Source organism: Fomitopsis serialis (assembly GCF_022376445.1).
Source record: "Fomitopsis serialis strain Sig1Antser10 chromosome Unknown B0H18scaffold_6, whole genome shotgun sequence".
Taxonomy (NCBI): Eukaryota; Fungi; Basidiomycota; class Agaricomycetes; order Polyporales; family Fomitopsidaceae; genus Fomitopsis; species Fomitopsis serialis.
The window spans coordinates 340,274-367,247 of NW_025954966.1; the positions used below are offsets into that span (position 1 = coordinate 340,274).

A 26,974-nucleotide genomic window follows, 5' to 3' on the forward strand; every position below is an offset into this window, starting at 1 on the left:
TTGCAGATGTTACAGTGTCAGTTTGAGTGGGATGTGGTTCAGTACCGCAGCACGATGATTTTGGTGAGCGCATATTTATGCATGAGCACCAGAGCACGTGCTGGCCGCCACATCTGTTCTGGCACGCGGGCTACCGGTGGCAAGGCTTGTGTTGTTCAGAATCATGTTTCAAATCCCTGCGAAGTCGGAGTACTAGCCCAGTGCTCGACCAGTGAGTGTTTCATAGCCATCGTGATCGTTGATTGGCCTGGCACGCTACTCCGCTACGGTATGAAGATGATAACAACCTGTGCATACTAGGCAACACAAAGGTCAACCTAGCTATTGCTGGCTCCCGGGCCCCCACATCACATTCAATAGGGCCGAGATACCATAGTGACAGATCGCCGCGAGAGACAGAAAACGACCTGAGAGCATGAAACTACTATGTGCGGCACGGGCATTGAAACATATAATTATAATCATCTTAGTGTATTCACCACTTCTCGGCGGTTATTACCGGTACCGGCGGTCATAGTATTCGACAGCCAGGACGACAAAATTGGCTTAGGCTACCAATGATATTGTTTATATTGGTTGTTGCAACAGTACGCATGATCACGAATCATGAAGCGGAAGACAAAAACACAAGGGCCTTATTGTTGCAAGTGGAGTCAGTAGAAACAAAAATGATTGTTCAGGTAGTATTCGAGATATCCTTGAACAAGAACTACGAGGATGTGTTGTCAGGCTTCCTAGAGCTGTCGTGTGTTCAGTGCTTTGTGTGATTACGGCATGTGTAGCCTGCTGGCGTCGAACAACATGAGGAGGTCACGGTGCATCTGTGACATGGGAGTGACGAGGCTCTACATACTTAAGGCGGCCTGTGGTCCTGAACCCAACAACACAGCACCAGGTCACGCATTTACCCACTCTCCTTCTCAACTCGAGTCTTCCAAGTTTCTGAGAGACCTGAATATCCAGCATGCCACCCCGCAAACCGACAAAAGCGCTGAAAGCGCCGAAAGGCACTACGCATACTGCTCCCAAGCCTAAACGTAGACCTCCCCACTGGGCTGCTCAAATCAAGCTGGAGAACGAGTTCCCACAAATCAAGCATATGATTGTCATCATGAGTGCCGTTGATAGCAAGAACGATGTTCGTGAATCAATGCTCTATGGCCTGTATAATCTTGTCATGATGGATTTTGCTCGGAACACAACACGAGTAACATCTTTCTCTTGGCCTCAATATGCCCTCCTACGACACGTAGACACTCCAGACGCTTTGGCAGAACTTGAAGAGGAGGACGATGACGATGGGACGATGACTACTAGCCACGACTTCCATGATGAGACCAACACAGAGATAAATTCGGACGCCGAGTCCTCTTCCAATGACGACTCAGAATCAGATGTCGCAGACGTGGAAACTCGCTTCAAGACCTTGGCTATCTCTTCCGATGAAGTTGGCGAAAGCAATGTGGAAGCAGAGAAGGAAGTAAAACCCGTCCAAAGTGCGTCGACTGAAGTGCCGTTGTGACTGAGTAATGTGGTGCTGACGAGGTGCCTATACTGCGCACATCAGGCGCACTTCAGACAAAGAACAGAACTCAAATCACCGACTTCGCTTTGATTGCACATAAGCATAACGTATACAAGGATGAAAGCACAAAACTGACCATCACGGATACAAGGTTGGCATTGATCATGGAAATCAAGAGGCCTGTAGTGGGGAAACCCCAGACAATCAGGACTAAATTGCTTTCCAAAACCCTGCAAACAATTGTTCAGGCCACACAGCAAGCACGATGCGCGCTACACTCTAGTGACAACTTCTTCACGGTAGCTTCGCAGGGCATGCTGGGCGCAATTATCGGTGTCGGTTGGCATTGGACATACGTCGAGTTTGACATGGAAACCATAGGGACCAGTGATTCCGAGGGGTCGGACGCAGCTTACGAGTCAGAATCCGCAAAGGCAAGGCGGAAGGCACTCCAGGTGGTAACCCCACCTTTCATGTATAACTATGGAACGAGCAAGCCGGTCCTCTTGCGCTGGCTTGACCCAAAAGCCTCGTGGCTTAGCGCACTCACGGAGATTAAGAAGCGGACATACGAACTAAATGGAGATGTCTTCATGCAGGACAAGGGTGCGATACTTTCATTGCGCGCCATTGGATGCTGTTTCTCATTTCCAATCAGACCTTAAAGAGGAACAGAAGTAGTAAGAAGAGGAAGCATCGACACGGACTGGTCAGGAACCTTGTCGCGGTACTTACGAAGACGACACAATTCGTGACATGTATGATGCTGGACCCTGGATATTTTGTCATGGCGTAATTTGAAGATATATTGACGAATGTGCCTTATGATGATGCATTCAGAGTATTCCTGTTCAGTGATCCTAGCGTGATCGCAGTCAATTGCGGGTAATATTGAAGTCTTTGCGTACCTTCGGGATCAACATTCAGCGCTCGGCACTCATTTCTATACTGCATTTCTCATCCGTCACCCGACACGGACAGTTTGACACATGCAGCGCGGAGACCATCACGAAGGACGAGCTCTGTCGCTCGAAGAGACCCAGAACCAGCGTGAGCACTGGCGGGGTCGCTTTGCGACCCCACTGCTCCTTCGGACCACTGTAAGCAAGACTCAGAAGTCACGTCTCGCTCCCATCAGCTCCCCCGAAGAGTTTTGAGGGATAGAAGCGAGTGCACTCATCGGTGATTGATCCATCGTGACAACTAGTCCACAAACGGACTCTAAGTACATGATGTGATACTTTCTGTCCACGCGCGTAGGACGTTATGCTATATCTGGTTCTGGACTGAGAACCAACATGACACTCATTAGTCTGTTTGCTTGCTTGTTCATCGATGAGACTGGACTCAACCATTATAGCTTGCCTGAGCGGTGCGAATATTCGGATTTCTGTTATTCAATCTACCGCGGCACAAATACGTTCTATAGCTTGTTGAAACAGACCTGTCTTCCATCTGTATTGGCGGCTCGCTAGTTCTCAACTTGAAGAATCAATAGGCCAGGATGCGACGGCGAATGTCATAAATAATCAGTTGGTCTCGGCACGCTGTGAGTAGGTGACATCGTAGTGGCTCACCTCATCCTTGTCGAGCCCTCAACATTACAACAACGGCCGACTATTCTGTCGTTCGGAATCGACTTTACGAGGAGTAATGTTCAGGTTCGAAGGTGCATATGATTCCCCAGCGTACCTTGCGCGGCGTAGTAGACACAGGCTGTCGCGAATGTTTCGTGTGGCATAGCGCACTCCATAAAGAGGGTGTAGAGTTCAAGAGCCTCCTTGTCGGTCGTAGCCAGAAGAGCTCTCGGAGTCCGGGAAACAAGAAACGAGTGGAAAGCCGAAAACCGAGAAACGAGTTGATGTCGAGCGACTACGCCACTAAGTAGAACGAGAACGACTCGGAGAACGAGACGGATTTAGCAAAATTACAGCTCAGGTCACATGTGACCTCGACCGAAACGCGCTCATACTGCCGCTCAGCGCCCAGCGCTCAGCTCTGAGCCAACCTCGATCCTCCAATAATGCCTCTACTTACCACTGTGCTGTAGCGTCTCTCAAGGTCGCGCCACAAGGCCAAAGCATACTCGAGGGCCGTCCCATTATGACGGTGATGTATAGCACAAGTACTGGCATACGGTAACGCATACGATCCTCAATAACTCGCCTTCTCCGCCCTTCTCATCCTTCCTGAGTCCCGACCACCGTCTCCATTCTTCTCAATTCATGGCAAGTCGCTCAAGCCTCCATTCGCCCATCTATTGTACAACAGGTACGGCGGTCGCAAACCGGAAGCATTGCACCGTGGTATCGTATCGAACAAACACAGCCCGGACCCGTACACGACCGCGCCGAAGCTCGCGAGATCTAGAGAGAGGAGGAAATCATAGAGAATGATAAGTTACCTATCGTACACCGTCGTCGTCCCCTCTAATCCGCGCGTCTGTCGTTCCTCGAGTCCTCAGAGCATCGCGCGACTCGGACTCAACGCCCCAAGCCCAGCAGCGAACTCGGCGTCTCCGCCTGGACGCCTCCGCTCCTCCTCGCGTCCTCTCCCTTCTCCATCGCGTGCCCACGTTCACTGATACGGGTCATCGACATCCTGCGCACCGGCGCAGCATCCATCGCCTTCGGGAGCGCGAACGCTGGGACGCCCGCGCTCGACGCGGAGCTGGACCGCATCGACGCCGGCGAGCCGCTCATCTGCAGCAGGAGCGACGCCGCGTTCTCGTCCTCCGGCGTCCACGTCGGCGAGCGCGAGTGCGCACCCGCGTGGCTGTCGTCCTTCTCCGTCTGCCTCTCCGCGTTGGCGCGTTTGGTTGGCTCGATGGGGTGCGCGGGCGCGGGAAGCGTGAGCGCGGGGACGTCGCGTGCTGCGATGATGTGGGCGGCACGGAAGGGCCCGGAGGGCGGGGGCGAGGGGAGCTGCGAGGCCGTTGTGGTGCGAGAGTCCGAAATGGCAGCGATGCAGCTCGGGTCGACGTAGGGGTGCGGCAACCACGCAGCGATGGACGGGAGGCGTGGGGAGGGCGTCGGGCGGGCGGCAGCGGGGGCGGGCGAGCGCTCCGGGAGCGTGGTCGGGCCCTGTTCGGGCTCTCCGTCGCCCTTCTCGTCGTCGCCCGCATACTCGACGTCGTCGTCGTGCTCGTCGTCGACGCTGACGTCCATGTCGACGTCCCGCTCGGCCTGCACCTCCACGGCCCGCTTCCTCTTCAGGCTCGCCGCGGATCCCGCAACGCGATCACGGGAGCAATGCGGGCAGGCCCCCGCGGCAGCCTCGAGCGTGCGCACCTTCTCGAGCAGCTCCTGGACGTACGTGACGGCCTTGACGAGCACGTCCAGCTTGAACTCCTTCTCCTCCGCCGCCCTGCCCTTCGCCTTTGGTTCTCCAGGTGCTTCCCCCGCGGCCTTAGCCCTCTCCTGCTCGGCTTCGTTGACGAGGGTGCTCAGGGTGGCGAGCGTCTCGTTGATCTTGGTGCGGCGGGCCTTCTCGATGCGGGAGTGGTTGAGCTTGCGGAGGGACTCGCGGGCGGAGCGCGACATGGCTCCCGGCTTGCGGCCGCGACGGCGCTGGGCGGTGGAGCGCGTGTCGGGCTCGTAGTCGTCCTCGTCGGCAGAGTCAGAGTCGAGTGCGTCTCGCGGCGGCGAGCCCGCCCCGGAGATGGGGCTCTTGGGGAGGATGGCCGGCCGGGCACGTCTCACGGGCGCCCGCGACGACGCCGTGTCGTGTGCTGCGCTGAGGGTCGAGTCGGCGGTGTCTGTGCGCGGACGCTTTGCGCGGCGCGGCGGGTTGCAGCTGCCGGTGTACGGCGGGGGTGCGTCCTTGGCTGCGGTCATGGCGGGTCGGGGCGTGGATGGGGGAGCGGGGGCGGGTGAGTGCGCACACGACAGGGCTGAGCGAGCGGAGATGTCGTGTGGAGGGTTTATAGGCGGCTGATGGTGCGCCGGTGCGAGAAGCGCGATCCGTGGGGGCGAGCTGCGCGACGGGCATGATCGTGCCTCCGATCGCTCAAACGACTCGTAGGTGGTCGTCAGCGGATATCGCGTCCTGCATTGGTACGAGACGTTCGTGTGGATACCGAACGTCATCGCCTTTGTCGTGATGCTTGCTGTCAGCGGGAAGCACATCGTCGACGCGCCCCTCTCCGGAACGACGCCGGTGTATGGGTCCACTATCATGACCTTCGGAGCGACGCTTACGGCCACTGTCGTGAGCTGGGCTACGATCTCGGCAGACTACGGCGTCTACCACGACCACACCGCCAGCAGGTGAGTGTGAGACGACAATCCGTGTCGCGTATTGACGACGTTATGTTCAACTTGAACTAGCTGGCGCATATTCATCTATACCTACCTCGGATTCGTCGTCTCCAGTGTGCGCAGAAACATCATGCTTATACAGATTTGCGGTGACTGATTCCCTCTCGCTAGATGCCAGCGCAGCTGATTGGTGCATCGCTTGCCGCTACTGCTGTCTACATGCCATCGTGGCGTGCGGGCCTAGGAAACGGCAACAACATCGGAGGGCTCATTGCTGCCGTTCTTGAACCTGCGGGCGGCTTTGGCAAATTCCTCCTCGTCCCCCTGTCGCTGACTGCGCCCAGTCAGTGCGCGCCGTCGATGTATACGGTGTGCACGAGCTTCATGACTATAGGGCGGGTGTTCCAGCGCCTACCGCGGTTTGTCGTGGCGATTCTCTCTACAGTAATGTGAGTGGCTAGCATGCATCCTTGTTGCTGCGTCCTTCCCCCGGTCGCCTTGAACTTCAGACGCTGACTGGTCCGTTCTCGCCTACAGCCTCATTCCTGTGGCAATCGTCGGCTCCACTCGGTTCTATGCTACGTTTGCCTCGATTCTCAGTACGTCCAGACGTTTTTCCATGTCATATCACTAGTCTCATGCTCTCGCAGGCTTCATAGGCTACTGGCTCGCGCCGTTCTTTGCTATCGTCCTCGTAGAGCACTTCTTCTATCGCAAGGGGCGCTGGTCCTCATACGACGTCTTTGAAGCGTGGGACCAGCCGGGACACCCGAACCTCCCGCGAGGATACGCTGCGGTCTTCACGTTCGTCGTCGCCATCGGCGTCATCGTGCTCTCCATGGAGCAGGATTGGTGGACGGGACCCATTGCTGCTGCCGGGACCGGAGACGTGGGGATGTTGCTGGGATTCGTTGTTTCGATCCCAGTGTACTTTTATGCGCGATGGGCAGAGAAACGGTGGATTGAACCACGTGTATAAGTGTCCTACCCCTGCAATACCTACCCCGTCAATGCCTCCTGAACCGCGTACTGGGAGTGACCTCTATAAACACCACAGTCCACGACCTGCGCGACAGTCTCCGTTGCAGACCATCAAGCCAGCCGGGGATGCAGTAACTCGAGGCGAACACAGCACGCGTGCACGGCTGAGTCGAGCTGAGCCGTCGTTCTGGAGATGACGCACCAACTCTATTCGCGAGGGTGAGTTCGTCGAAAACAATATTTACTGCCGGCGCGATCGATGAGGCTAAATCGGGAGCATATTGAATTTCAAGAAATAGGATCCGCGGAGGCCTAAGATAGGCCCAACGCATTTTCGACTACATCACATGCACCGTTTTCGGCGCCTGTACACTACTTTCGCTGCGAGCGAAGCGAGAAAATAAGTCACAGAAATATAGAACGAAGATCGAACTATTCAGACACAGTCAAGCACCCAGAAATCAGTCTTAGAATTGGTTGATGGCTCGTTTATCGCGTCTGCATCCGTAGTTGAAGTGTTGTCATCTGTTCCTTCCGACAATTGCATGTGAACTGCTTACTATACAATTGCAATATTACAATAATCCGTAATTGGCATACAGTGCTATGAGGTCGTACCAGAAGCGCTGCTGCGACAACACCATGTCGCCTCGCAGTAAACGAGCTCGCATTGCCCTACAGAACCTTGGAGAACGAGCTGAGAAAAAAGCCCGGCTTTCTACAGATGCAGTCAAAGAAAATGTATGTCCTTGGTACATTGCTCCGAGAATCTGCTCACCTCGACCACAGCAACCAACAGTACAGGAGCCGGAGTCCGAGACAGCTCCCGACGAGCTTCCTAGAAACACAGCAGCAATCTACGAGCACATGAGACATACCTTTGCTGAGATAATACAACCTACTTGGGAAGTTCCGGGTACAACAGCCAATGAGTCGGAGGCCTCAAAGTCGGTGAGCCTTGACTCGGAGTCGCAGAAGGCAAATGAGCTCCCTGCAGGTGAGTAGCATGTGCAGGAACTAGTACCTATACATCTTAGCCAAGTGTCGTATACCACAGGTGCCGTGGCTCAGAATGCGAGACCGCGGCCGCCTGCGGCTTCGGTATCAGACGAGCTCGAAGGCGCGCCCGACTCCGAGTCGGAGGCAGTACCGATCGCACCGATTCCGAGTACCGTCCATGACGCACCGGCACGTCCGCAAAAGCGGCCATTATTTGAGCCACCGCCTTCCATCGAAGAAGCATCAATAGCCCTGCAAGACCTTCGCGCTCTCCTGCGGCCACGACGGAAGAGTGGCATTGGGTTCCTGCGGTTCGTGGGCGACGATCAGCTGCAGTCACGTCTAGAGCAGATGAAAATGCTGCTTGGGTTCTATACCCGATCAGACTCAGACGTACGTGGCAGTTGGATCGCAGCCTCCCTCCGTACTGCTGTGGCATGGGAGTTCGGGCCTCACCGGGCAATGAAACTGCGCGGTTGGACGCGCAACTTCCTAGGGGATCGGCATGCACTTCCTTTTAGCCCCATGGGAGAGTGGACGACTTCACTGTTGGAGAAGCCTGACCTCCGAGAGGCAATCAGTCAGCATCTACAGGCTGTGGGGAAATTCGTACGTGCTATGGACATCGTCGAGTTCATGTCCGACCCGGAGGTCCTCCTGAAGTACGGGCTGAAGAAGCCTATTGGGTTGTCGACTGCACAGACCTGGATGCATGTGCTTGATTATCGATGGACGAAAACACCTTCTGGACAGTATGTGGATGGGCACGAGCGTGAAGACGTCGTTGACTATCGAGATGGGATCTTCCTCCCTGCGCTGGCTGCCTTGGATCCGTACGTGCGAACGATCATCAATGGTTCCTTCGTCCATGGCCCTGTCCTGCCAGATGGAGCATTTCAGTACACGCGAGACTGGATCAATGGCATCGAGGCTCAAGGTCCCCTCTTACCCGATGGATCATTCCGTCCGAGTGGTGATGTCCGAATCACACTGTCGGATGATAGTCCCATCCGGGGCGTTGTTGTAAACGTAGCCCTTCCGGATGGCTCGAGTCCCCCAAAACGAGTCATATTCTGGTATCACGACGAGTCGACCTTCTATGCAAATGACCGCCGTCAAATTCGCTGGGTGAAGAAGAAGGAGAAGGCTGTACCTCGTGCCAAGGGAGAGGGTCCTTCCCTGATGGTCGCCGACTTCGTCTCGGCTGAGCATGGCTGGCTTCGATCCCCTGATGGGACCGAATCAGCCCGCGAACTGTTCAAGGCTGGTAAAGACCGAGATGGGTATTTCACGAACCAGGAGATCCTCGAGCATGCAACGCTCGCAATGGACATCCTGGAGCGCCATCACCCTGACGAACAGCATGTTCTGATCTTCGATAATGCGCCGACTCACCTCAAGCGGCCAGATGACTCGTTGTCAGCGCGCCGTATGTCGATGAAATCGACTGCACCGGGCAAGCCACTGTTTGGGGTCGACATCGATGTCCGCGGAGATGATGGCCGGCTAGTGTATGGCACGAATGGAAAAAAGCTGAAGCAGCGTGTGCGCATGGGGGATGGAAGGTATCCAGATGGCCGGCCGCAGTCACTCTACTTCGAGGAGGGTGCAGAGAGACCAGGGGTGTTCAAGGGGATGGAGAGGATCCTCGAGGAGCGTGGCATACAAACAACAGGCTTACGTGCACAATGCCCTAACTTCCACTGCAAGCCCCCCGCCGTCGACTGCTGTATGCGCCGCATCCTCTACAACCAGCCCGACTTCTGCGATGTTGAGTCGATTCTGGAAGGACATTGCGAGCAGCGCGGATTTCGGGTGCTATTCCTCCCGAAATTTCACTGCGAGCTGAACCCAATTGAACAGTGTTGGGGATTTGCGAAGCGTGTGTACCGGAAGTGCCCACCATCGACCCTCGAAGCGGACCTAGAACGAAACACGGTGGCTGCGCTGAACGCCGTGCCTCTTGTCTCGATCCGACGGTTCTTCGTCCGATCTCATCGATTTATGGATGCATATCGCCGGGGATTGTCGGGGAAGCAAGCAGCATGGGCGAACAAGAAGTATCACGGCCATCGTGTTCTGCCGCACAGTATTCTTGACGAGCTCGAGAAGGCTGGTGTCGAACGCGAGTAATGAGCTCTGGGTGGCTATTCTCATTGTGTATGTTGCTGTTCTTGGCTTCTAATTGTGTCTACAATACATAAACCGTATTATTCTGTCCCAACCAGCGACTGCCAAACATCACTCCGTCGTCGTGTCCTAGTAGCCCCCTAAGTAACCCAGCGTCTGAACTTATCCGCTCCTGGGTTGGGGTTTGCGCATCCGCACGTGACGTTTCTGCAGGCGCCGATAGTGGTCGAGAATGCGTTGGGCCTATCTTACGTATCGATCGATAGGAAGTCGAGCCACACTGATTTGGTTATCATCGTATAAGTAATGGAAAGGAAACCCTGCAGCGAAAGGTTCACATCTTCTTTCTCGTCACCGACCAGCTCGTCTACCGGCCTATTCGACATCACTGGACGATTCATAATGGTGCACAATCATCGTCGATGGTCAGTCAACTTGCTCGCTTGAATCTCCACGTCACGGTATAACTTGGCAGATGCCCTTTATTCAGCGACTCATCCGACTTCAAGGCATCAGCTCTGCAACGGGAACTTTGATCCTACTGCCCCTCGTCGCTCTGACTCGTGGTTTGCCAGCCTGTCAAATAGGACCTGGGGGCTTCGCTGTGTGCCGTGACTACATGCAACAAGTTGCCGCCTATGCCCATCCTAATGACATGCGCTGAACAACCGAGGACATGTCATTGCTGTGTCAGTAGTCAAATCTTCGTGTCGCATCTCGGTCTATGCGTCGCTGCTTCCCTTAGTTGACTGCGAACTAGATATCTACCGCCGGTACACTGTATCGAGGCAACTGGAAGCGAACATGCGTACATAGGTCCGTATGTTGCCTTCTCAGTATGAATCTTTGCGCGACAAGTGTTTTCTATTCAGGTGTATGCGCATCGTGCCTGGCATGATGCGCTATGGTGTCGCGGTGCGTGGAATTTGAATGTACGCGTACGAATGATCCCTTCCTGCCCCGACTATTCTTGAGGCCCAGTTGTGCACCTGTTATGAGCTATTCATGATCATAGCTTTCATGATAGCTCATAACATGAGCAAAACTCGAGCCCTCGTTAGTAAATCATGACTTCACGTATGAACCATTTGGTTGCGATGTCAACCGCACATTATGTTCGAACGTAATTATAGATTATATTAAGTCTCCTGAGCGGCAATGCAGATCCTGGAGAAAGCAACTGTATGTACTTCTAGGTAACATGGTCCGATACATCGTAAGTACCAGCAACGAGATTATGAGCTATTCGTGATCAAAGCCGTGAAGGTGGAGGCGACACGCGTCCACAGCAGAGTCCACTTCGTCAAGTGAGCCCGGGCCCGGCATTGCTAGCCACGAATGTGGCTACCGCGTCCCAGAATTCCCTTGGTAGCGTTGGCGCTTCATCGCCACGATAGGCCGCCATTGATGGGGCTAGATTCTCGAGGAACACTTGGGCGCGGATCTTCCGGATGTCTGCGGCAAGCATATTCACACCGAATTGAACAGGTTGAGCATCGGCATAGGCGTCCGAGTCAGAGGTTCCAGACGTGGGTGGGAGCGACATCTCGCTCGCGGGGTATGTAGCCACTGTTGTCGAACGGTACGTGGATTGAGCTTGGTGCCACATATTGGTCTGGAAGCCAGGATCGTCCCGCCACGATCCTGCGACGTTCAACGCATACGGTGATGGAACGGTCACGTGAGCCATCTCTTGTGAAGGTCGTTCGAAGTAGGCGCAGTCAATCGGTACTGGAGAGTGGCTAGGCGGCACGACATGCGGGCGTGTCGTGTTGTCCCCGTAAGGCCCCGCTTCAGATTGAGGGCGAGCATCTACTGAGGAGCGTTGCTGTGTAGGGCCAATCGCGGGCGATACAGCAAGGAATGGCGCGTTCCTGCGCGAAGGCGGTATCCCGCCGGCTGGCGGCTCCATTGGCAGGTTGGCCACTGTCAACGTGGTGTCCGTCCAAGCGGGGCGCCCAGAGGCTTCCGCAGGGCCAGCTGTGGTAGCCAGATCCGAACCAGGGTTGTCGAAGTGCCACGATTTAAGTATCGCATCGGCGGAGGCAGCGCTGACGCGATGATGGACCGTTCGGGATTTCTTGATCGGGCGAGCAACAATGTCCAATGCGCCGTTGTTGCCAACATCGTTATCAGCATCCGTCGCGGGCCGTTTCTTCCTCTTAGCCTGCGGACGGCTCGGTACGTTCTCCCTAACTAGGATGTTTGAGGTTTCTTCGGACTTCCAGGGAATACCTCCCTTGATATCACGCGATCAACGACCTCGACGCGGAGTAGCTGTCAAAACACTGCTCACCTCCGTAATGCCCGTGAGGCGCCAATCGACTACTCCAATGTGACCTTGACTCCGAGTCTGGGTCTGCCGAATGACGGCCCACTTCTGCTTCTGCTTCTGCGTCTTCAACACCGGTAGCATACTGTCCTTTGTAGGGGGGAGGAAAGACGGAGTTGCGCAGCAGCTGAGATGATGAGTGCTCGTAAACAGCTTGGGAGTAGAATACAACGAATAGCTGCGAAGAGACGGATCGGAGACTTAGCGTCCACAACTGCTCGTGTGCGAGGCGGCGGTGTTTGAAACGTATCGCTCGTATCAACAGCGGTATAGATCGATGAGTGGCTCACCCATTGTTCGCCACAAATGGACAGCTAGCCGATACAGTGCCGCCATTGTCCTCGCCAGCAAGGGACGTAATCGGCTCTGTCTGTCTGCTCTGCAATGGATAAGCAGAACAGTGAGACCTGCAGAAACCACGGTGTGACGCCGCCCTGGTCTCTACCATGCCTGCCGAGACGTCTGGGATCCCGAAAATCGAAGCAATAACACATGATATGCTAGAAAGCGGATGTATCAGACAGCTAAGTGCAGCGTTTGCATGCTGTCAGTGAAACCAATTTTTATTTAGAGGATTCGTGTATTGTTCAGATAGCTTAGCGTGTCATGCCTCCGATGGCGATCGAAGAGGCCTTGCGGTATCTTGTCGATGAAGCGTCAATGGCTGGACGTACGGGTGACCAGACGTCAACCTCAAGACGGCGGCATGATATAGCTGGCCATGGTACTAGTGATGTCACTGTTGCCTCGTCGACTCGGAAATGTCGTCAATCGAGATCTATTGGGATCACTTCGATGAGGTGTACTGTTTACACGACAGTACCCTAAACGCAGACTTCGAGTCAAAAGGATCAGTACATGAAAATACCACAAGACCTATACACGACCTACCACGCCAATTACTACTAGCAGCGGACCAAAGTCCACCATCGTACCTCTTGGTCGATTCCAGCTTTCGCGATCAGATTCTTGACGACATCGAATTGTTTCTGAGTAGGTCTCTTCTCGAAGTCCGTGTCTTTGCAGAAATACAAAACGTGAGTTTCTAGCTCTCCGCAGTTTCTTGCGGCCTGTTTGACGGAATCAGGCGCATCGTCATCGATTAGACAGACCTCGTTCTGGAGAGGGTAGCCAATCTTGGACGAGAGCTGTATGAGCAGATTGGCGCCGGCAACCAAGAAGTCCTGCGTCTTCTTGGCGGGTCGGTATGTCGCCCACACTTGCACCCACTGGGCTTCAGTGAGGGCGAATCCGAGAAGTAAGGGCCCACCACCGTTCTTATACGATCGGGGCGGAGGCGGGCTGACGTCAACTAGTGGGCCTCTTGTGGACCGCGGTTGCAACGATGTCTCGAAGCAGGCTGGAATTTCAAGAGTCTGCGCACTGGCATCTTTATGGGGATGCGATGTCTGACAGGGATGTCCGATCATATAGCACTCAGCCTGCCATAATGACGAATGGACTTTGAAGTGGATTTTGCCTCACCTGAACCGCAGCATCCATCTTCCAATGTCACGAAGACCGTATTGCGAGGCCGTAGTATATTGAATCCGAAGACGCTTAGCCTCAATAACGAAGAGTCGCGGTTAGTTGATCCTAGTTCACGTAGTCTGTTTAGAACAGCTCATTGCCAAGTCATTTGCGAACGTACTAGACCTCCTCCAAAAGTATCAAGACACGTTCACTTCCGAGTCGTGTGACAGCGTGCACTGACGGTGCGCTGCGGGTCTGGCGGGCCCACAGAGAGGATTCTGTTCGTAGGTGCGTCGCTGTCGTGTTGAGAGTAGTCTTGTTTGTTCCATTTCCCTGATGAGAGAGCAGAGGTCGACGTTGACACGAGGATCAAGACGTAATGAGGTGGCGGGCATCCCAAATAGGCAAGTAACGATATACGTCGAAAGTAGGTCGCTGACTCAGTGACTGCGCCTCGCAACGCTCATCTTCATATTTCTCGCCAGCTGTGGCTGATTTCGCAATGTCAACTCCCCCCTAGCATGATGTGCGTGGTCTGTGCTTCAGATGTAAGTATATGGCTGAATGGTATCTCATGGTCACAGTCATCACGTTTGGTTCCGCCCTCCCCACTAAACAAGGTCGTGTTTAGGGTCTGCCTACGGGAGACTAGCATGACGGCGCTTGACTCTATGATGATCCTCGTCCACTGCCCCTTGCTCAGATGCTCAGCGCATTTATCGTCGCCTGCCTCTCCTGCTCAGGGTACCAGGAGAACATGCAACGTTCACGAATACTGGTCATGATGTCATCCGTCCAGTCCGTCATGGTTCGCCGCAAGCGAACCCTTGCCGTGCCGTATGTGCCATCACTGGCAAACGCGCAGAGCTATGTGAGATAAGTAGCCGTTCGTGCCGCATCTCTCAACTTTTTTTTCTATTGAAAGCGCAGCTTCGAAAGAGCCGGAGAACGGTGAGTGCTGCATTGTACATAGCAATACGAGGGGGTGGATGAGTGGCTCGCGTCAACGAGCCCAGATTAGACTGAGAAGCCGCGGAGCATCTCTGGCTATACTGTGCGACTTCCCTCCCCAGCGTGGTGCTACGCCACATGTGGTGTCTGGGTCGGATCATCAACAGAAGTTGTAAGTGTTCCGTCAGTCTGTTCGCTGCAATGTTCGCGGGTGTACATGTATGAAATTGACATTAATCCTACTGGACGGCATGCCCTCTTGTTCGCAGGCTGCAGCACTGCTCACTTAGCGGTACGTCTGATGAGCTGCGAACAACACTGGCAGTTCACTGCGGAGAGTTATGGCCGAATATCAATGTGCCGCTCTTCTAGGTAGATTCATGCCGGCATGCATTTCTCGCGATTGCTGTCGGGAATTGGAGGGTATCCTACCAAAGGCCAGCGGCACACAGATTATCACTGTCCAAATGAGACTTGTCGTCCGCGCGCATGTCTAGGTACGTAGTTCAGATGTAATAATATAGCAATTGACGTCTCAAGAATGGCCATAGGTCATTGGCTGCAAGCCTTGAGCACCATGTAGCCCGCTTCCATGCTTGGAGAAGGACGCTCGCGGAAAGACAAATATCACTGGCCAGCACTCTCTCGCGAGACTGCGCGAAGACACAACATTCGACAGAACTGCACGGCCGCTACGCAACCCATTTGGGCCGGCCCAAACACCGGCTCGTCTGTCCTAATGGCACGATTTTCTCTCTGGAAAGTGCGCGTCTTGCTTGCACAATTGGTAGAAGGCTCACTAGTCCGCTTCAGCTCTGGTCTTCCGTCATACTCAAAATCGCATAAAAGCAGGGTCGCTGGTACCAGTATAGCAGCACACTTGAGCCATGTCTTCTACTCCTCGCTCTTTCGTCTTGCCTGACCTCTTGGCTCTATGCCCGTTCAAGGCTTCCATAAATCCTCACCACGCCAGTGCAGCCGCAGCTTCGTCGGCCTGGGTCGACAGCTACAGGATTTTCCCCGACAGAAAGCGCGCCGCCTTCACCCAAGAGTGCTATGAGCTACTCGTCTCGTACGTCATCCCGATGGCCGACCACGAGCACCTCAGGATGTGCTGCGACTTCGTGAACCTCCTGTTCGTCATCGACGAGGTCAGCGACGAACAGGATAGCGCCGGTGCTCGCCGCACCGGCGACGTATTCCTGAACGCCCTGCGCACCCCAGGTTCGGACGACGGTTCCGCGTTGGCGAAGATGACCATCGAGTGAGTCCTCTGCCCGCTCAGGCCGTTGAGCCGTCGGCTGATGCACCGAACAGAGTTAGAGCCCGGCTGCTCCAATGCGCAGGTCCGGGCTGCGTCCGACGCTTCTTCAAACACTGCGAGGACTATATCGACGCAGTAGCTCAGGAGGCCGAGCTCCGAGGACGTGGGGTTGTCCTTGACATGGCCTCCTACGAAGCGTTGCGGCGCGAGAACAGCGCGACACGCCCGTGCTTGGTCCTCACCGAGTCCTGCTTGGGCATAGAGCTCCCGGACGAAGTCCTCGACGATCCGACATTTATGTCGTTGTATTGGGCTGCGGTGGACATGATCAATTGGTCGAACGTGAGTCGCTCCTGCTGAATTTTCCGTTGCACTCTGACACCTCGAGCAGGACATCTATTCATACAATATGGAACAGGCGGCGGGGATGAGCGGTAACAACGTCGTCACGGTGCTCATGCACGATGAGAACGCCGATGTGCAGACCGCCGCCGATCGCGTGGGAAGGCTCTTCGAGACACTCATGGACCGCTTCGTGCAGGCTCAGAGCCAGCTGCCGAGCTGGGGCTCCGCCGTCGACCAGATGGTCCAGAAGTATGTGAAGGCGCTGGAGTACTGGATTGTCGGGAATATCGAGTGGAGCTTCGATACTCAACGCTACTTCGGCCCGCTGCACGCGGAGATCAAGGCGTCCCTTGTCGTCCCCATCCGCTTTTGTAAACAGACTGAGGATGATGACTCAATATTGGGTTAGTGATGTCCTTATTGCAGAAAGTACATGCTGGCGATGGCTGATCGTATATCACATGCCTTAGCCTTGAAAGCCACCTCTCTCCACCGTCAAAGAGACCATCTTTAGACCCCAAACAGGGGAGACTACGCCGTATGTAGGATTCTATTGATTTCTCTTCCCCCCCCTTTTGTAGAGAATTGGGCTGTGAATGCCCTTCGTACGATGCACGATTAGGTTTTCTTGCGCTCCGAGACTGTCCCCTGCCTTGAAAAACGGATCCTATTGGCATTCGATGATGTTATTACTACTCCTTAGACGCCATAGAGCACCACCCTGCGGCAGACTCACAGTCAAATTATTACGCGATTTACGAGTTACGAGTTGATCACGGGAGAGTATGCTAATTACAGCTCGTCGACGTCTACGTTGAATATCGAACGTTGAACGTCGAAGGGGGTGGTTGAAGAGCATAGACGGAAACGAAGGAGCGCCGCCGTATGAATGAATCTGTAGGCTTTGCGTTTATTGATCCAGCCGGATGCACAGCCCAAGTCATTCGATGCACATGGAATAAACCGGCCGAACCCGCTCTGGCCACTCCTGAACGTTGAAAAGGGTGACTCCATCTTAATCAATCACCAAAGAAGTGATTGATTCAAGACAAGTGAAGGCAGCGAGTAAGCCAGTCAATTGTACAAATTGTTCATATTCCTAGTGAGTGTAGTCGGCGCCTTTCAAGTTGAATCATCGTAACACATCGTAGTGCGTGGCGTCAGTCTAGTCAACGACAGCTGTGTGTACTAGTACTAATAATGTACGAGGGACACAACACACAACGGGTGATCTGCGGGAAAGTTAGCTGGAGATTGAGTATTGAGAATGTCAGATATAGGGAACGTCTTTGGGTGGAGGACTCAGATACTGGGGACTCGGACTTCAAGCTTCAAGTTGGTCATTCCAATTCATCGCCATAGTACAAGAGTCTGTTAGAGAGACGGACGAGGTTGTATGCCCATGTCATTCTACCCCTGGTCCTGCCTACCCACACGTTTCAGCGTCAGAATACGGCTTCAATCAAGGTAACGCGGACGGTCGCAGTACTGACCTGCGCGATGTACTAAATCGCCACACGAATCCACCATCGCGGCTCTTGGTCAATTCCAGCCCGAGCAATGTGATCTTTGATGGTATCGAATTGGTACTGATCAGGCCTCGCCTCGAAGTCCGTGTCTTTGCAGATAGATAAAATGTTAGCTTCTATATCTCCACATTCTCTCGCGGCCTGTTTGACAGAGTCAGGCGCGTCGTCATCGATGACGCCAACATGATTCTCGAGGTGATATTTAATCTTGTCCGAGAGTGCATCAAGCACATCGGAGGAAACCGCCGCCACGTTATCTTCCTTCAATTCTTCGTCGGTTGGTACCCTCGACCAATGGAAATCCGTCCACAACTGCTTCCACTGGGTGTCGGTGAGGGCGAATCCGAGTAGCAGTGGGCTGTTCTTATATTTATTCGATCGAGGCGGAGGTGGATTGATGTCGGCTAGTGGCTTAGGCGATGAAGTGAGTGGCTGCGAACTTGAGCTGGCGCGGGCTGGCCAAGAGGAGGACTGGCTTTGCGCACTGACCTATTGAAATCGTTGATATGTTAACGATTCAGAACACGCGAAAGGACTGACTAGCGACTTACTGGTGGTGAAGCATCCATACTGCAATAGTTTGATGATAGACTTGGTACTTAAGTGGCAGATGTTCCAGCGCAAGCCTGAGTGGGACGTGCTTGAGTGCCGCAGCACAATTTCGGTCAGCGCATATTTATGCACGAGTCCCAGAGCACGTGAGGCTGACCGCCACATCTCTTCGTTCTGGCCACCAATGATACAGTTGCAATGTTATGTGAATTGTCTTCGCATGCCTTGCATTATAACATGCAGCATGTCCTCGCCCCGGGCATGCTCAGGACAGTATTCCTCCTCGCTTAAAACGAGACAACCCGTCAACAAACCCGTCGCCGGCTATTTACAATACTCCCTGCCCCTCCAGCCGCAGACATTGGATGAGCTGAGGACTCCCCTGAGGATGTCGTTGTTACTGACTTCTCAAGATCTCACCGGTCACCTATCGCTTTACCACTGTTGGGCACTCCGATCTAGACGATGATGTAATCATGACAAGCCTTGCATACGAGTTATCCTTTGTCAAACTAGTACCCGGCGTTCTCGACAATATGCTCGATAATGTGATCGCATTCGGTGTATAGCGTATCGTACCTCATGTTCGTTTGCACTACTGATTCGAGATCAATGATGCGGAATCCGTAGACACGGCCACTTCTGGGTGATGCCAGACTAGGAAGACCCTCGAGTCGTTCATCCACCCACAAAACGTTCTTGGGCCGCAGATCACGGTGATAGATCCCGAGTTCACAGAGTTCGTTGTACATGCCATAGAGGTCCTCTCTGGTTCGGACAATTATAGTGAGTCGCACTGAGGTTAGAAGCGATGCCAGAGATCATCAACTCACCGCAGGTCTTGGCCGAGACCGTAATAATCGGACACAGGACGACCTACGAACTCGAGTAGCAAGATGCTGAGGCTCGCATTATGCGTCAAGCCAACGTTCCCGAAAAGCATGAAGGGCCGTGTAAAGTACCCATAGCAGCGCGGGATGACGCTTCCTTGCAATGACATGAGATGGTCATACATTGCGGCCTCTTCAGCGAGGCTCTGACCGTCGAATTTGGATTCCGCAGAGACCTTGATGACCATGGGTGGGTAGGTGAACGCCTGAGACGACTCGTGCGACGTCCGCGGAATGACTCTGTAGACGTGGTGGCAGCCCTCTTGCTGTATCACCTCGCTCAGTTCGAGATGGAGCTCGAGATTCCCGTCCGGCGGGAGGATAGGCCGAGGGTGCATGGCAGGGGGCGAAGTGAGAAAATAAGGGTTAGACTCGTCCGTAATGTTCATGATGGAGGACTGGAGGAGTTCGGAGGTCTGTCTGTCAAAAGCAAGAGGGTTGTCTACACCATCACACCTCCTAAGGAGACCATAAATGACGAGTGATTTCACAGTATTCAAATGCTATGATGGTCCATGGATGACTGGAATGAGACGCTAAGCCAACCACGAGTCCAATCATCACTCACTAGAACCGGGGTTTCGCTGGCAGTACAAGCCTGCATGCTGCTCAACTCTGGTCGTGAGGCAGTCTGAGCAGTCGTAAGTCGGCGGATGCCAGATCTAGTAGTACTTGAGGTCGAATTGAAGGTCGTTTGGTGTTTGAACGTTGACAAGTCACAAGTGCCAACGCCGGCCCAACGGTACAGACCCGGGCCACTGGCAGGTAAGTTAAGTACATACTGACGAAGGCGCTTGCGTTATGAGATCTGAGATCTGATCCGGGAGGAACGGCCCGGTGAACCGATGAGCGAGCGAGTGCGGGCAACGCCTCCTCCTCTCTCTCTTCCTCCTGGTAACTTCACTAAATATTTCACCTTCCTTCCCAATATCCTCACTCATGCACTATGCCTTCAAAAATGTCTTTATGGTGTACCCACCGCCTGGCACGTCGAAATCGTGCGCATATAGTCAACAGATTGCTTGTACAGACCTTCGCGAATCGCGAGGTCCTCCGTCCTCCCAACCACGATGATTTTATGCTACCCGATTCATGGCAAGTCATCGAGGCCTCCTTTCGCCCATCTATAGTACAACAAGTACAGCAGTCGCAAACCGGAAGCATTCCACCTTGGTATCGTATCGACCAAACACAACCGGGACCCGCGCTGAAGCTCGCGAGTTCTAAAGAGAGGAGGAAATCATAGAGAATGATAAGTTACCTATCGTACACCGTCGTCGTCCCCTCTAATCCGCCCGTCTGTCGTTCCTCGAGTCCTCAGAAGCATCGCGCGACTCGGACTCAACGCCCCAAGCCCAACAGCGAACTCGGCGTCTCCGCCTGGACGCCTCCGCTCCTCCTCGCGTCCTCCCCCTTCTCCGTCGCGTGCCCACGTTCACTGATACGGGTCATCGACATCCTGCGCACCGGCGCAGCGTCCATCGCCTTCGGGAGCGCGAACGCAGGAACGCCCGCGCTCGACGCGGAGCTGGTCGGCGCGGAGCTCGACCGCATCGACGCCGGCGAACCGCTCATCTGCAGCAGGAGCGACGCCGCGTTCTCGTCCTCCGGCGTCCACGTCGGCGAGCGCGAGTGCGCACCCGCGTGGCTGTCGTCCTTCTCTTTCTTCTCCGCGTTGGCGCGTTTGGTTGGCTCGATGGGGTGCGCGGGCGCGGGGAGCGTGAGCGCGGGGACGTCGCGTGCTGCGATGATGTGGGCAGCACGGAAGGGCCCGGAGGGCGGGGGCGACGGGAGCTGCGAGGCCGTCGTGGTTCGGGAGTCCGAAATGGCAGCGATGCAACTCGGGTCGACGTAGGGGTGCGGCAGCCACGCGGCGATGGACGGGAGGCGCGGGAGGGCGTCGGGCGGGCGGCAGCGGGGGCGGGCGAGCGCTCCGGGAGCGTGGTCGGGCCCTGTTCGGGCTCTCCGTCGCCCTTCTCGTCGTCGCCCGCATACTCGACGTCCTCGTCGCGCTCGTCGTCGACGCTGACGTCCATGTCGACGTCCCGCTCGGCCTGCACCTCCACGGGCCGCTTCCTCTTCAGGCCCGCCGCGGATCCCGCAACGCGATCACGGGAGCAATGCGGGCAGGCCCCCGCGGCAGCCTCGAGCGTGCGCACCTTCTCGAGGAGCTCCTGCACGTACGTGACGGTCTTGACGAGCACGTCCAGCTTGAACTCCTTCTCCTCCGCCGCCCTGCCCTTCGCCTTTGGTTCTCCAGGTGCTTCCCCCGCGGCCTTGGCCCGCTCCTGCTCGGCTTCGTTGACGAGGGTGCTCAGGGTGGCGAGCGTCTCGTTGATCTTGGTGCGGCGGGCCTTCTCGATGCGGGAGTGGTTGAGCTTGCGGAGGGACTCGCGGGCGGAGCGCGACATGGCCCCCGGCTTGCGGCCGCGACGGCGCTGGGCGGTGGAGCGCGTGTCGGGCTCGTAGTCGTCCTCGTCGGCAGAGTCAGAGTCGAGTGCGTCTCGCGGCGGCGAGCCCGCCCCGGAGATGGGGCTCTTGGGGAGGATGGCCGGCCGGGCACGTCTCACGGGCGCCCGCGACGACGCCGTGTCGTGTGCTGCGCTGAGGGTCGAGTCAGCGGTGTCTGTGCGCGGACGCTTTGCGCGGCGCGGCGGGTTGCAGCTGCCCGTGTACGGCGGGGGTGCGTCCTTGGCTGCGGTCATGGCGGGTCGGGGCGTGGACGGGGGAGCGGGGGCGGGTGAGTGCGCACACGACAGGGCTGAGCGAGGCGGAGATGTCGTGTGGAGGGTTTAATAGGCGGCTGATGGTGCGCCGGTGCGAGAAGCGGGATGCGTGGGGGCAGCTGCGCGACGGGCATGATCGTGCCTCCGACGATTGGTCGTGTGCGGAGGAACGTGCGCCGGGCTGCCCAGCCGCCCTTCGCTCGCCGCCCGTCCCTCGTCGCACGACCGCCAGCGCCGGCCCCCATTGGCTCCCGCGCGATGCACGTGTCGCGTCTCCGTTCTACTCGCCTGCCTTTTCCGGAACGCAGTGTCCAGCCACTCCTCCCGGCCATGCTGCTAGCGCGGCGGTGGCGGCGCGGTGGCCCCTGTGCGACGCTCCGAGTCGGGCCTTGTCTCCTTGCTCGCCTTGCCGTGGGTCTGTGGCCCAGCTCGAGCGCGCCACTCGGAATTTTACCTGGGCCATGCCACGCGCATTATTAGCTCGCACACGATCCCCACCCATGTGCAATGCAGGCGAAGGCGCATACGTACAAGATACGCAGGGTGTTCGCGGTAGAGTCATACGCCTACAAACGTTCATCTTCACATGCTGCTCATGGTCCCGCGCCACCAAGTTTGCTCCTACGGCCGACCGCCATTCTCGCAAGGGCATAGTCTTTGGACGAGACGCTGACTGATAACGCAGCTGTTTCTGGTAGGACGCCTGCCGCAAAACGTGTTCTTCTCTTCTCTGTGCGATCCAGGCCAGCTCGTCATCGGTCTAGAAGTTGGTCGGTACAATGGTGAGCATGTCTTCGGATACCACAACATTGTCTCGTCGACGAATAACGCCCACCGTGCTGGCGCTACCCCGACGAAGCTCGCCATGTTGCAATGAGTTTCTCCGTTCTTGTGCATCGCGTGGTTCTGCCGCACATCCAGTTCCTCGCGCTCACACAGCGGTATGGGAGACGCACCTCACGAGTCACTAAGACCAGAGTCCAACCGAAGGGATTCCTCATATCTGTTGGTCACAGAACGTGGTTCCCTGCTTCAGGACGCTGCCGTGGCCTCGATATGACGTGCTCGTCCGCATCTGGTGAATTGGCAATGGTAGGCTTCGACGCATCGTGGCGAACTCATCTCTCGACGACACGCGCACACCCGCGAATGCGACCGCGCGCTCATGTGCCTCTCGCGCGACGCACTCGGAGCCTTCTTCATTTGTTCTTCAGCGTCTGTTCGAAGGACGAAGTACAGACCAGCGTCCCAGTAGACTATGAAGGGTTTGGGTCTTGCTCATCAGACGATACTACACTTGCTTGCATGCATAACGCGCTGAGATTTCACTTCATACAGATTCCTAGACTCCACCCGCGCAAGATCACGCCCTGCGTCGCGGCCGGACGATGGCATGGTCCAAGAACGGAGACCGGGTCGTAGCATTCAGTCTATTGCCCGCAGTCGACCCGGAGTGCGAAGGAGCAGCTCCATGAGGGGCTGGGGCCGAACTGAATGTGCGTTTAGGGGTATTCTTCCCCTTGCTAGGAAGGGGAACGGAGGCATCAACTGCGCCTCACAGGGCCAGCTCTTAGTCTCTACGATAGAACGCGAATCGCATGTGCTATGACTAAAGTATGGCTTTAACTCTCGATTACCCTCGATGCGTCTGAAGTGGACGAAGGCGCGCAGGCCGGACAGCCTGAGGTATGTATTTCCATTCAATCACGGTACTGATCTATGCCGTCCGCTCATTCGAGGAGTTACATAAAGCATTAGGTCGACAGATGTCGTACAAGAACACAACAAGTATTGTCTAAAGAGTACTCTGCTCGGGATACTTATAAGAACAATGGTAGCAAACCGGGTCATTCACAGGTCAACCACCCGCCACAAGAGATCGTCCGCGCAAGAACTTCCCCACTTTAATCCGTCTCGAACTCTTCATGGGCGCGGATGGGCACGACACGGGTCCTCTGGATTTCTGCGTGCAGCGGTCCGAAGTAGCGCTGCGTATCGAAGCTCCACTCGAGGTTGCCGATGGTCCAGTGCTCCAGCCCCTTCACGTACATTCGGACCGCCTCGTCCACGTCAGAGCCCCAGCTCGGCAGCTGGTCTCGAGCTTCCAAGAAACGATCCATGAGGGCGTCGAAAAGGTCGCCCGCAAGATTGACGGACGCCTGTACGTCCGCGTCCTGCTCATGCATGAGCACCGTGACGATGTTGTTTCCGCCGATGCCTTGCGCCTGCTCTACGCTGTATGAGTAGATGTCCTAAGGGGAATCCGGTTAGTTACACTCTTGTTTTGCCGAATGAGGACGACACTGGACCCACATTCGACCAGTTTACCATATCCGCGGTAGCCCAATACAGCACCATAAACGCCGGGTCGTCGAAGACCTCGTCCGGGAGGTCGACGCCCAGGCAATATTCGATCAGGGCAAAGCACGGGCGAACCGCACTGTTCTCGCGGCGTAGTGCCTGGTAAGATGCCGCGTCCAGGACCACCCCGCGCTCGCGGTATCCGGCCTCCTGAGCCACTGCGTCGATGTAGCCCTCGCAATCTCTCAGAAAACGTCGAACGCAGCCCGGACCCGCGGAGTGCAGCAGCCGGGACCTGAATCTGCTCGCCGCCTCAGTGACCGTGACAGTGGGGTTGATAGTCATCATAGGATAAACAAAAGGCTCACTCCCTGGTCATCTTCGCCAACGCGGAGCCGTCGTCCCAGGCTGGGTAGCGCAGGGCGCTCAGGAACGTGTCGCCGATGCGGCGCGCGCCGGCGCCGTCCTCTTCATCGCTGATGTCGTCAAGAACGAACAGGAGGTTCACGAAGTCGCAGCACGTCCGGAGCTGCTCGGGCCCGGCGTACGGGTAGGTGTACGAGGCGAGTAGCTCGTAGCACCCTTGGACGAAAGCTGCGCGTTTGCGGTCGGAGAACAGCCGGTGGCTGTGGATCCAAGCCGAGGACGCGGCGGATGCGGGGGCGAGTGAGGGTTCTTGGAGAGCTTGAAGGGGCATGCGGCCAAGAGGTCTGGGTCGGCATGGACGCTATACTGGGAAATGGATGGAATAACCGGTACTTGGAGTCCCGAACGAAGTGCACAGCGGCCGTCTAGCGATGAATACGGAGTGGAGCATCAAGGGTATACTCGCGCAGACTCGCAATGATAAGTCAACATGCAAGCAACGGTCAGACTCCGCCCGTCCGACGATCACTGAGAAGTCCAGTATTACAAGTGTCGTACGCTCAACTGCATGCACTAAATGTTATTCATTGATTTATGTTGTCATCGTCATCATCACTCGCTCTCACCCTCAATGTAAGTTACATCCGTGTTACCCTGGCAGTGATGTTCTCGTGTCGCCGAGGTGGCAGCACATCAGGTATTGATACTCAGACGGATGTTCGTTGGGCTTCACAATTGTACAGTCGTCAAGTCACACTATCAAATTGTACATTGGCCACTCGAGGCAGTGCAAAACCAGGCTATGGATCCACTGATATACAACGGCCCGGCGGGAATGTCGTAGATCGCATATCACAATGTCTTATTCTGGGCATTGAATGTAAGTGACAGAGAATGAGTGGTCAGTGTATATGCACAGCTCACCATCTTAGGTTCGGGCTGTCTGAGGTTGGGGGGGCGTTCTCCTCTGAAGATGTCCTCATCATTCAGGGTATAGATACGTTCCCGGACAGCATCGAAGGCGCCAAACCACTTCCCCTTGGGGTCTAGCAACGTAATTCCCGCTCCCCTGACTGGCACGTATGGTTCAATAATTGGATGATGCTGCAGTGCCGCACTGGTCTTAGTGGACTTTGGCTTATAGGCAGCATCTGGACCATCGGAATCGCTTTCATCCGCAATTTGATCTCGCTCGAACTCGACGTACGTGAAATCCCATCCAACAGCTATAATTGCGCTGCAGACCTTTTTAGGAGTGTTGTAGAAAGTGTCGCTGTTGAATGCATGTCGAGCTTGCTTCTTTGCTTGTTTATAGGCCCTGCCAAACGAGTCGCGTGTACGTTGAAGACCATGTTGCCGCCTCTTGACCTCCACGATGCATGCAATTCGAGATCCAACCACAGTCACCCTTATAGATTTCGCCATGGGGTCGAATGCCTCATGTCGAGTCAGAACGAGCGCGAAGTCTGTGATGCGTGTTTTGACCGTGCCTTTGGGTGGATTTGCCCGGCCAGACTGGACTATGTCATGGGCACTGCTGCCAGCCTGAAGCTCGCCATGCACTGTGTCTGCTATGACTCATGGTGCATGAGTAATCGACCCTACGCCGTTTGGTTATAGGGAATGACGGTAGCTGACCTGAGACGTGTGACTTGTCCGAGTCTTTTGCCACGAGCGACTGGGTTATTCCACTTCCCTGGTCTGGAGAATCCCGAATTCCCAGTCGTGCAACACTTTGTACAAGTTCGTCCTCCTCAGACTCCCCACTGTATGGTTCACTTCCGTCATCATCATTCCATGTTAAATCGGCTTCATCCTCCGCATCAGGGACATCAGTGGTGCTCTGTAGAGCGAATTGAGGCCACGAATCTGCGACAAATTGTTTGCCGCTGTGGCATAATTCTCTCGTGATCAAGTTATATGCACCATAAAGCATTGATTCTCGCATATCCTTCCCGTTTTCTTGTGGGGCGCACATCATGATTACCAAGTCACGGATGCGCGGGAATTCATCCTGAAATTCCAGTATTTGCTTGCTCCAATGACTGGGTTTGTCCCCACCCTTGCGGATTGTGCGGCGAGTGGACTGACCACCACTGTGTTGTACTCTTGTGTGAGCGTCAGATTGATCGGATTTAGCAGCTTTCGGAGGCGGCATGCTGCTTGAGAATGGTGTATGGCAGTGAAAATATGGTAGCTCAGGCTGTAGTAGTGATGTCCGAGTTCGTTCTGTTGGGATGAGCTGCTGGCGAGTCCGACTCAAGCCTATATATATATGTATCTATCTCTACCTATTGTGCTACGCGCGCCACTCAGCGCGGTCACATGAAACACGATATGTCGATATGTGC

At 55.3% G+C, this 26,974-nt stretch overlaps 9 protein-coding genes across 9 annotated transcripts; 6 read left to right on the forward strand and 3 right to left on the reverse strand.

Annotated features, from left to right (window-relative positions):
• Positions 1-1,752: 1,752 nt before the first annotated feature.
• On the forward strand, positions 1,753-2,185 carry B0H18DRAFT_980114 (uncharacterized protein; the record flags this gene model as incomplete). Its single annotated transcript, XM_048044440.1, has 2 exons — positions 1,753-2,045; positions 2,102-2,185. A coding segment is annotated over exon 1 (206 nt), but the record flags the coding sequence as incomplete, so codon positions are not given.
• Positions 2,186-2,789: 604 nt separating this feature from the next.
• On the forward strand, positions 2,790-3,428 carry B0H18DRAFT_980116 (uncharacterized protein; the record flags this gene model as incomplete). The annotated part of the gene is made up of 5 exons (XM_048044441.1): positions 2,790-2,811; positions 2,878-2,915; positions 2,970-3,045; positions 3,103-3,164; positions 3,218-3,428. Coding segments are annotated over 5 exons (212 nt in total), but the record flags the coding sequence as incomplete, so codon positions are not given.
• A 2,085-nt stretch (positions 3,429-5,513) lies between these two features.
• B0H18DRAFT_1114969 (uncharacterized protein) lies at positions 5,514-6,763 on the forward strand (the record flags this gene model as incomplete). Its single annotated transcript, XM_048033192.1, has 6 exons — positions 5,514-5,519; positions 5,549-5,793; positions 5,854-5,899; positions 5,956-6,233; positions 6,322-6,383; positions 6,435-6,763. The coding sequence occupies 6 exons, from the start codon at positions 5,514-5,516 to the stop codon at positions 6,761-6,763; spliced, it is 966 nt and encodes a 321-aa protein (XP_047898296.1).
• A 1,160-nt stretch (positions 6,764-7,923) lies between these two features.
• On the forward strand, positions 7,924-9,083 carry B0H18DRAFT_980126 (uncharacterized protein). Its single transcript, XM_048044442.1, has 5 exons — positions 7,924-8,070; positions 8,162-8,323; positions 8,378-8,643; positions 8,714-8,861; positions 8,918-9,083. Exons 2-4 carry the CDS (start codon positions 8,227-8,229, stop codon positions 8,789-8,791), a joined length of 441 nt encoding a protein of 146 aa, XP_047898297.1. The 5' UTR covers positions 7,924-8,070; positions 8,162-8,226; the 3' UTR covers positions 8,792-8,861; positions 8,918-9,083.
• A 2,015-nt stretch (positions 9,084-11,098) lies between these two features.
• B0H18DRAFT_1207763 (uncharacterized protein) lies at positions 11,099-12,950 on the reverse strand. The gene is made up of 3 exons (XM_048036231.1): positions 12,827-12,950; positions 12,191-12,353; positions 11,099-12,133 (listed from the first exon to the last, which is right to left on the reverse strand). The coding sequence occupies exons 1-3, from the start codon at positions 12,832-12,834 to the stop codon at positions 11,198-11,200; spliced, it is 1,107 nt and encodes a 368-aa protein (XP_047898298.1). The 5' UTR covers positions 12,835-12,950; the 3' UTR covers positions 11,099-11,197.
• B0H18DRAFT_951600 (uncharacterized protein) lies at positions 12,833-15,147 on the forward strand (the record flags this gene model as incomplete). The annotated part of the gene is made up of 12 exons (XM_048042029.1): positions 12,833-13,026; positions 13,047-13,263; positions 13,333-13,431; positions 13,723-13,811; positions 13,895-13,987; positions 14,041-14,126; positions 14,246-14,247; positions 14,403-14,570; positions 14,625-14,650; positions 14,673-14,822; positions 14,920-14,942; positions 15,023-15,147. 12 exons carry the CDS (start codon positions 12,833-12,835, stop codon positions 15,145-15,147), a joined length of 1,272 nt encoding a protein of 423 aa, XP_047898299.1.
• A 197-nt stretch (positions 15,148-15,344) lies between these two features.
• On the forward strand, positions 15,345-16,912 carry B0H18DRAFT_548281 (isoprenoid synthase domain-containing protein). Its single transcript, XM_048038557.1, has 5 exons — positions 15,345-15,413; positions 15,464-15,914; positions 15,968-16,256; positions 16,306-16,663; positions 16,730-16,912. Exons 2-5 carry the CDS (start codon positions 15,538-15,540, stop codon positions 16,771-16,773), a joined length of 1,068 nt encoding a protein of 355 aa, XP_047898300.1. The 5' UTR covers positions 15,345-15,413; positions 15,464-15,537; the 3' UTR covers positions 16,774-16,912.
• Positions 16,913-17,704: 792 nt separating this feature from the next.
• B0H18DRAFT_1187967 (uncharacterized protein) lies at positions 17,705-19,619 on the reverse strand (the record flags this gene model as incomplete). The annotated part of the gene is made up of 4 exons (XM_048036022.1): positions 17,705-18,277; positions 18,340-18,428; positions 18,920-19,108; positions 19,174-19,619. 4 exons carry the CDS (start codon positions 19,617-19,619, stop codon positions 18,201-18,203), a joined length of 801 nt encoding a protein of 266 aa, XP_047898301.1. The 3' UTR covers positions 17,705-18,200.
• Positions 19,620-23,860: 4,241 nt separating this feature from the next.
• On the reverse strand, positions 23,861-25,154 carry B0H18DRAFT_1207766 (terpenoid synthase; the record flags this gene model as incomplete). The annotated part of the gene is made up of 3 exons (XM_048036232.1): positions 24,626-25,154; positions 24,270-24,558; positions 23,861-24,208 (listed from the first exon to the last, which is right to left on the reverse strand). Exons 1-3 carry the CDS (start codon positions 24,952-24,954, stop codon positions 23,861-23,863), a joined length of 966 nt encoding a protein of 321 aa, XP_047898302.1. The 5' UTR covers positions 24,955-25,154.
• Between the last annotated feature and the right edge of the window lie 1,820 nt (positions 25,155-26,974).

Bases quoted from the DNA above. Each gene is read 5' to 3' on its own strand.
- B0H18DRAFT_1207763 (XM_048036231.1), bottom strand. The intron at 12,134-12,190 runs GTGAGCAGTGTT...CGTGATATCAAG, and splicing joins GCCTCACGGGCATTACGGAG to GGAGGTATTCCCTGGAAGTC.
- B0H18DRAFT_980126 (XM_048044442.1), top strand. From the start codon at position 8,227: ATGAAACTGCGCGGTTGGACGCGCAACTTCCTAGGGGATCGGCATGCA. The intron at 8,324-8,377 runs CTGACCTCCGAG...GGAAATTCGTAC, and splicing joins GACTTCACTGTTGGAGAAGC to GTGCTATGGACATCGTCGAG. The intron at 8,644-8,713 runs CTGCCAGATGGA...GTCCCCTCTTAC, and splicing joins CCTTCGTCCATGGCCCTGTC to CCGATGGATCATTCCGTCCG.
- B0H18DRAFT_548281 (XM_048038557.1), top strand. From the start codon at position 15,538: ATGTCTTCTACTCCTCGCTCTTTCGTCTTGCCTGACCTCTTGGCTCTA. The intron at 15,915-15,967 runs GTGAGTCCTCTG...TGCACCGAACAG, and splicing joins TTGGCGAAGATGACCATCGA to AGTTAGAGCCCGGCTGCTCC. The intron at 16,257-16,305 runs GTGAGTCGCTCC...CACCTCGAGCAG, and splicing joins ACATGATCAATTGGTCGAAC to GACATCTATTCATACAATAT.